The sequence below is a fragment of the Pteronotus mesoamericanus genome, unplaced genomic scaffold (genome assembly GCF_021234165.1).
Source record: "Pteronotus mesoamericanus isolate MK-2021 breed Mesoamerican mustached bat unplaced genomic scaffold, CSHL_Meso_final contig_2, whole genome shotgun sequence".
NCBI lineage: Eukaryota > Metazoa > Chordata > Mammalia > Chiroptera > Mormoopidae > Pteronotus > Pteronotus mesoamericanus.
The window spans coordinates 124,766-133,581 of record NW_026555084.1 but is presented as its reverse complement, the minus strand read 5'-3'; the positions used below and the strand labels follow the sequence as shown (position 1 = coordinate 133,581).

Genomic DNA, 8,816 nt, shown 5'->3' with positions numbered 1-8,816 from the left:
ATCAACAGCAGCGGGAGTTGATGTTTGTTACTGACAGGGGAGCTCCAGACTTCATGGTTTTAGCTTTAGTTATAGTTGATAGGCTTGAGTGATTAATGCATGTGGAAAGCTATTATTCCAGGAAGTGGAATGCAAGGCCTACTTGGCTCCAGGAGGTTGGACAAGCAAGTCGACCTTTGTGCCCCAGCGGGTCCACAGGCCTTGGAGACAGCATGTGAGCCATTGTGCTCCAGGGAGGGAACTGTCCCTGATGCAGATAAAGAAGTCCTAGGAAAAGAGCAAGGACTGCAACTCTTATTCGATTAACCTCTTTTTCCAAACACCTTACCGACCCTTTTCTTCTTATAAAAGAGGTCAGATTGAGAGGTTAAGATGGTTTTTTCAGGGCATATATAACCCACTGTCTTCTCAGATCACCGGACATCTAAATAAAGCGCCCATAAACAATCCAATCCCTGTCTCTACTCCCTGCTTTTGGTAGGGACGGGCAGCACAAACGCCGGCTGTTCTGGTTTCATCACTACCTGTCACAAGTGAATTTTTTTAACAATACCTTTGTGGAATTTTGTTTTTTTATTTTATTTTTTAATTTAAATTGTATTTTTCAATTACAGTTTACACTCAGTATTGTTCTGTATCCATTTCAGGTATACGTGGCTTACACAGCCACGTACTTTACAGAGCGCTCCCCCAACAGTTCCCACACCCACCTGGCACCGCCTATAGCGATTACAATATTATTGACTACGTTCCCAATGCTGTGCTCACAAATTAATTTTTGGACTTTTGCCAGAAACAGAGACATTTTTCTCAATGTGGCAGATCACCGGAGGTCCTTACTCCCTCTGAAGACACTGGCCCGCATGCCGCTCCAGCGTGCCTTGCAGCCAGCCGTCCAAGAGCACGAGGCGACTGTGAGGAGAGGCTTCCCCCAGACCCTGCTCCCTCCCCGGCAGCTGCCTTCTGTCAGTTATGCAGTGATGAGGTCGTGCACTTTATTCTGACCAAAATAAATAATTTTTATCATAACTCTTGTTCCCAGTGGCTGGGAATTCTCCACATGCCAGGCAAGGAGTGAATTGTTCAGGCCTCATCTGTCTGGACCCTCACAGCGATCCTGTAAGCTGGGTGTCACCTCCTTCTTAGGAAGGACAAAGCAGAGATTTAGTGACTTGCCTTGTTGGTCACATAGTGGGCAGGTGCTGAGCTTGGAATGCAAACCCATGGCCGCTTGACTCCAGGGTTACGACAGATTGTGCGGTCCCACCTCAATCCCCAGATCTGATCTGTGTCAAAAGGGAAAACCGACCTTCTATACCTACCCCCCAAAAAGGGAGGATTGAAAGTAGGATACGTTTGGTTTTTTGCTTTCTTCCTGCGGAGGAAAGCTAAGTTGAACATTAGAGTATTTTCTTTAAAATGTAAAGCCATTAAAACACGAGTTTAGTTACACAAATAATAGATTTTCATATCCCCATTAGTGGAAAATCAGAAAAGAGCAAAACGTTAAAAATGGAAAATTAAAGGCACCCCCAATCCCACTACTCAGAGATCATCACTGCTAACATTTTAATGACATCCTCCCATAAACAAAGTGGGATCATGCTGTTAATACTGTATTGTAGTTTACTCTTCTCCTCACTTAGTGGACACCTTTTTCTCTGTTAGTAACCATGAGTCTCATCATCTTTATTGGCTGCAAGATAATAACCCTATTGAGTATATAATGCTGAGTCATGTTCATCCTCTGTTCCCACCTCATTCAGAGCCTGTTTTCTCACCTGTAAAAGGGACACTTCAGAGGATTGTTCACCAGATTAAATAAGGTAATGTGTGCAAAGGTGTTAGCACATCTAACAGTAAATGCTCAGCCTAATGAAGTTAGCCATTACTATTCATTCATTCAATGAACAGTAATTTCTATCAGTTATTAAGTGCTTTCCTTGAGCTAACCATTGTGCTGAGGGTTCACTGAATCATGACACCGAACCAATGAGGTAAACACTATTATTCTTCCCATTTCTCAAATGAGGAAAGTGGCCAAGAAAGACGCTAAATATCTTACCAACAGCTACAGAGCCAGGAAGTGGGGGAGACCCAAACCCAGGCGATTAGAACCCAGGGCTCACGCAATTCCCCACCTCATCGCCCTCTGCCTCTGAGATATGAAAACATCCCCTGGGCCAGTCCTCTGGGCCAGGCCCTGTGCGTGTGCCCAAGGGTGAGCATGAGGCGATGCAGTAGCAATTCCACTAAGTCCTCTTACCTGGCGATGCCATTGCACTTGCCTTCATTTTCCTGGCCATGCAGGTGGCGGGGTGGGATGTAAAGAAACACCTTCCTGCCCTGTTTGATCATAAATACACCCTGATTATCTTGGGCTGTGATGACCTGCCCTTACCTGGCTGCCAGCCAGGCTCTGTGCTCCTTGGGAGCAGGGGGCCAGAACTCCCCGCTCCCCACCGATGTCTGTGATCCAGCCCTATACCTGCGGCTCCAGGTAGATACCAAATGTGACAAAATGAATGAGTAAAAGGATGAATGTGTGAGCGAGTGGGTGAGTGTGATAAAGGAGTGAATGAATGAACAGAGAAGGAGCCAGTGAGTGAGTGGCTGACTGACTGAGCTGCTCTGAGAGCCCTCTTCCCTTCCCTGTGAACTCGTACTGGCCTCTGCTCCTGCCTCGCCCATAGGAAGTGCCTTCCTCTTTTCTTTTTTTTTCTTCTGTCCCCAGTTTTATTGAGATGTAATGGACATTGTGTAAGTTTCATTGCTCAACGTGTTGATTCGATACAATTACATATTGAGAAATGATACTGGGAAGTGATAGACACACGGGGGTTAGCTAGCACCTCCAGCACCTTGCGTAATTCTTTTCTTTCTGGTGAGAGCATTTAAGATCTTCCTTTCTTATGCCTCTTCTCCACGTCCTCACTCTTGAAGCCTAGGCACACGGTGGGCGCACAACCCTGTTGCCTCAACAACTTCCTCTCTGCTTACTCTGCAGCTCTGACTTCTGCGAACAGCCCAGGTGTGGCCATCGTCGCTCAGCCTGAAAGCCAGGGGTCTCCAACACCGACTGCAAGGGCTCTGGAGGGAAACTTCAAATAGGACCCAGTAAGTTCAGGGATGAGTCAGATGTCCTGGTTGACCATGAATATTAGTAAACACCGGTGTTTAACAATTCCACCACCACGCGTCAGGGACACAAACAGACAGAGCAGGAGACATGCCTGATTCTGGCAAGACATTCCGCTCCCTGAATTTCAGGGTGCCATTTGTTCACTGAGCACCACAAATTCTACTTTCATAAAGTAGGCGTTCAATAGATACGAATTGAATGAAAGAATGAATCAATTCATTCAATGAAGGAATCAATCCATGGAGTCTCCCGCACAGCGGAGCCTGGATGCGGGGACCTTTCATTCCAAGGGGGACCGCACCGGCTTCTCAGCCTAAGGAAGGGTTGGGTGGCGGCCACACCCCTGGGCGGTCTTCTGACGAGGGAGGTGGGGACCAGAAGGACAGGCGGTGGGCGGGGAAGGCCGCTGCGGGGTGGGCGGGGCCGGGAGGAGCGGGGCGGGGCGGCTGTCACCGATCCGCCGGTGGGCTTGCTCCCCAGAGTCCCAGCTGCGCGAGTTGGCCTTTCCCGAAGGCGCTTGCAGAGGTTAAAAAACAAACAAAGAAGAATAAGAAAGAAAGGAAGCCGTCCAACGTGTGGTGTACTTAGAAAGCTTACAGTTTGCGTCATCGGGAGTTAATGGAAAAATTCTGAATGGGAGGACTCAGTGAATGCGAGGCCCGGCCTCGGGGCTTTCTGGGATATTAGGAATAATGGGAATAATGGGAATAATCTGGGATTGTTATTGAACGCTGTGTGCCAGACACTGTTCTAAACACTCTAAATGGATTAACTTATTTAGTCCTCATAACAACTCCATGAGGCACCAACTAAAGTCATCGCCTTTTCACAGGTGAGGAAACTGAGGCTCAGAAACATGGAGGCGGCTCCTCAAGGACCAGCAACATGAAGAGGCACTTGGGTCAAGGTCTAACTCTAACCCTAGATCTCCAAACAGAATTTAAAAACTGGGGAGAAGTTTTGCAACGCCAGGTGATTGGTTAGCCGCGACCCTCAAACATTTGGGTGCCACAGAATCTTGGGTGTGTGTGAGGGGGTGTGAGGGCGCTTCCTTTTAATTCAGATTCCCTGCCCCCAGCCTACCACTGTCTGGTTTGTGGGACTGTGGTGGCACATGAGAATCTGCATTTTAAACAGGCTTCTCGATGATTTCAAGAAACAAGCCAGCAGATTGCTTTCGGAGCACTATGACGTTCAAAGCGTCCCTATAATATGCCTGGAGGACTTCTGCAGAGAATAGCAGGGACAAAGAAAGAGTTTGGAGCAGGAGAGAGACTATTGATAGTGAACCTATTACAAGGACATCAATAAGCCTCTATTGCAGGTACTGAAAAAGTATAGGCCCCTTCTCCCCAGAGGTGCCACCTCTCCTGGGTTCCCCGCATGACACCCAGGGCCGCTTCCCTATCTGGTGGTCCCTGGAAACGAGGTACTGCGATACCACCCCATGCCGCAGGGGGCGACATTCAGCTTTATTTAGAGGGAAAGGGGCACTGCTTTCTGCGCTTACGCGACAAGGAAACCTCACTTCCGGCTCTGAGCACGCACCAGCTGAGCATTTCCGGCGCCAGGTAGGTGAGTAGCTGCAGGTTGTTTTCTCGGACTGTGAGGCTCGCCCCCTCGTAGCACCCTTTTCCACCCGCCGCGGGGTTACACGCCTCTCCAGACAGCTCTCTGCGTGACTCCAACCATGCCTTTTCCTCTAGTCCGTGCCTTCCCGTTTTATTCCGCTTCAAGACCTCCGTGCCGCCCTCTCCCCACGATCCCTCTGATCAGGCATGCACCCGTCACTCAGTATAACAGCCAAGCCCCCCACAGCTACCTCCCCCCGCCCCCGCTTAGTCGCCTTCTTCCGAGGTCACCTCTTGAAGAGCACTTGCGCTGGGATGAGGAGTGCCCGGCGCTGGTACTCCACTGAACGCCTCTTCGGTCCCTCCCGCGCCGCTCTTTGCAGACGGTCACCATGAAGTTCAACCCCTTCGTGACCTCGGACCGCAGCAAAAACCGCAAACGCCACTTCAATGCTCCCTCGCACGTGCGCAGGAAGATCATGTCATCCCCGCTCTCCAAGGAGCTGCGGCAGAAGTACAACGTCCGCTCCATGCCCATCCGCAAGGACGACGAGGTCCAGGTACGTCTCCCGCGGGCTCCAGTTACCCCCAGATGCGAAGCGCGCGGGCTTCGCCTTTGCCTGAGAGCATCTTGTGTGTCTGGACCTGGGAGAGTCCTAGTCTTCACTCGCCCTCAGCACCCTGGCAAGTAATGTGACCCTGCAGGTGTGTTAGAGCGGAGATGGTGGCCCAGAGCGATCGGAGGGCACCTGCCCAAACTAAGAAAGAGCATTCAAGTTCAGTTTTCTAATACTGTCTTTTAAAAAACATGCCGGTCAAACAAAACTCTGCTTTTTGATTAGCCCCGTGGCTGCTAGTGTGCCAGGAGTTGCTCAGGGTGGCTCTTTGCACCAGCTCTGCAGGGGATGACTCCCAGGTCTTTGTGGCCGATCTGGTTGTCCTTTTAGATTCTCCTAGAATCTGTTTCATCCCCCAGCCCCCACCCCACTCTGTGTCTCTGGGAAAGGCAGAGCCATCTATCCAATTGCCCAACCAGAATCGGTATCATCCTGGCCTCTTCTTCTCCACTGTTTAATAGGCTCTTACCTTCAGGGAAAACATAATCTAGTTGATTTTTGAGTAGAGTTGGAACGTGAGCAGATTTTTAGTATAGCCCACAAGATTTTAATTTAACATTAAGAATTTTTGTGTATAAAACATTGAATTGTAGGAATCTTAAAATTTGGAAGACTTTAAATTTTAAAAATAGTCATCTGTGATCCTACTTCCTTCCTGTTGGTAACCATTATTGATATTTGGATACATTTCAATGTCATCATCAATAAATGAAACATACACATACAAGGTTCATATTCATATATACACATATAGATATCTATATATATCTTTGTATTCTCCTTTTTTCTCTAAAGATTTATCGAGCTTTTTCCTGGGTCATAAGTTATGTTTTGAAAACAGGGATTTTAAATGGTTGCACGGATCTCAGTATGATATCTTTGACCATTCTTTGTTGAAGACTTCAGAGTGATTGTATTTTCTTTCTTAATTTTTTTAACTGAGATATAGTTGATATATAACATTACATTAGTTTTAGGTGTATAGTGATTATATCTTTTTACTCTGAGGATTATTTTTGTGATGCCCACCCTAGTTCAAGGAATGTTTTGTTCTTCAGATATGAAAAGAAAAAAATTCAGGTAAAGAAATTCCACCTGATGTAGGCTAACACAAAGCTGATTTGTACTTAAAAATAGCTGGCTTTTCACTGCCAGGGTTAATCTGCTGTTGTACAAAAAGTTGTACGTTAGCCTGTGTGCTCCTGATGGTGTCCTCACTGTGACATTCATGCATTAGAAATGGGAGGGAATTCTCTTGTTGAATGTTCTCCTAGGTGGTTCGAGGACACTACAAAGGCCAGCAAATCGGCAAGGTAGTCCAGGTGTACAGAAAGAAATACGTCATCTACATCGAGCGGGTGCAGCGTGAGAAGGCCAACGGCACAACTGTCCATGTGGGCATTCACCCGAGCAAGGTACGGCCCAGGGCCGGGCATTGGGAGCAGCCACACGTGGCGTATTGCTGCTGTTAGAGTTGTTGACGCGTTGGTCCTGTCCACACAGGCGACCTTAGCAAAGGACCTCCCAAGGGAGGTCAGACAGGCTTGATAGGTTCACTGGCCCAGTGATATCATCAAGGATCCAGATCTGTTGCTTGTCTGTTTTGTCAGCCCTGGTGAAGGCTCTGTCTTCCAGCAGGGAGCAAGGCGGTTCCGGGCGCTCCGGACCTTGCTCCGCCGCCAGATAACGTCCACTCGGAGAAGAGAGCCCATCTCTTCCTGTGGCCCCCCGGCCCGCCTGGTGGGATATGCTGCTCTGCCTGTGCACCCATCCTTATGGTCTCTGTATTGCCCAGGAGCTGCAGGGATGCAGATGTTGCTTTTCTTTCCTTTTTTTAAAAATACAGGTGCCTGAGCCTACCAAACATACTTTACAGTTAATAGACCCATCACGGTTCCATCCAGGCATCTGCTTTTTTTCCTTTTTTTTAAACCCCTACCCCAGGACGTGTTTTTATTCATTTGGGAGAGAGAAAGAGAAACATTGATCGGTTACCTCCTATATGCGCCTGGCCCGGGGATCGAACCTGCAACCTAGGCATATGCCCTGACCGGGAATCAAACCTGCAACCTTTTGGTGTATGGGATGAAGTTCCAACCAACTGAGCCACCCTGCCAGGGCAATGCAGGTGTTTCTCAATGCATTTTGCCAGCCAAGGGAGGATAGACAAATCAGAAACAGGTTGGTAGCATAATTTTTCCCAACCCAATTTATATTTCTTATCACTAAATTATCTAAATGGTCGCCTAGGTCCTCAGGAATTTGGCAGGTAGGAGGTTGGCCAGGAGAAGGAACCCAAGCTGCTGTTGTTGGGGGAGCCTCTGCAGTACAAACCAGTCATGACTATAAAGCCTTTTTGCTTCAAAAACATAAAGATCTGCTTGTTTTCTCACTCCTAACAGGTGGTTATCACCAGGCTAAAGCTGGACAAAGATCGGAAAAAAAATTCTTGAACGCAAAGCCAAATCTCGACAAGTTGGAAAAGAGAAAGGCAAATACAAGGAAGAACTTATTGAGAAAATGCAGGAATAAATATGACCTGTTGTGCAACCACGGTTTAGCTGTAGATTTTTAGCTTGGTGTGTATTCCTTTGGAACTTTTCAAGATGTCTCTGGAATAGTTTGTTTCCTTCATGTTTTGTAATTGATATGTGGCTCTGTGTTGTTGCTGTTTTGATTAATTTTATGAATAAAAATTGGAACTGTTTCTTAATTCCAAATGGAGTTTGCACTCTTTTATAAATAACAATATTCCCAGTTGCCATTATTTGTCATACGTTTAATCGATAGGGCAGCCCAACAGCAGCAGCGGGATGGCCCCGCTCCTGCCCGGACCCTCACGTGGGTGGGGCAGGCAGGACCGGGCTGGTCCCTGATGCAGGGGCCCATTCCACTCAGTGGCCCCACTGGGCAGCTGGGGCCGCTTTGCACGCCCGTGACTCAGGCCTGACGGATCGCCCTCTGACTAGCTTCCTCTCCCTCGTGCTCCCAACCAGGCCAGGCGGTGTGCAGCAGCTCCCTGACCAGGCTGCCGGGCCCCGAGGTCTTGACTTTGCAAGTGCCGTTTCCGTGTGTCTAAAATGCCCCTCCTCCCCCCTGGGGCTAACAGGAAATCGATGGTCTGTGGGTAGGGATTGGCTCGACAGATTTCCTTGGTCCTCTTGCTTTTCATGATTTTTTAAAAGTAGGAGAAGAGAGGGAGAAGCCAGCCTGCAACCCAGGCATGTGCCCTGACCAGGAATTGAACCAGAGACTTTCCTGTTTACAGGCCAGAGCTCAATCCACTGAGCCACACCAGCCAGGGCACTTGGCATGCTTTTGAAAAGTTAATATCCAACATTTAAAACTTAGGTCCACAGAGAAGTCCAGAACGTGTGCTTCCCCGGATCCTGTACAGCATCAGCTGTGTGGAGCCCGGGGCTGGCTGGCCCCTTCCCAGCGCACCCCACTTGTGCACGCCAGGCGCCCAGCCCCCACTGGCATCTG

General features: G+C 48.5%; 1 protein-coding gene across 1 annotated transcript; it reads left to right on the top strand.

Annotated features, from left to right (window-relative positions):
- The first annotated feature begins 4,675 nt into the window (after nucleotides 1-4,675).
- LOC129066343 (60S ribosomal protein L26-like 1) lies at nucleotides 4,676-8,015 on the top strand. The gene is given in 5 exon segments (XM_054567874.1): nucleotides 4,676-4,717; nucleotides 5,097-5,273; nucleotides 6,605-6,745; nucleotides 7,733-7,768; nucleotides 7,770-8,015. Coding segments are annotated over 4 exon segments (438 nt in total). The 5' UTR covers nucleotides 4,676-4,717; nucleotides 5,097-5,105; the 3' UTR covers nucleotides 7,863-8,015.
- Nucleotides 8,016-8,816: the final 801 nt, after the last annotated feature.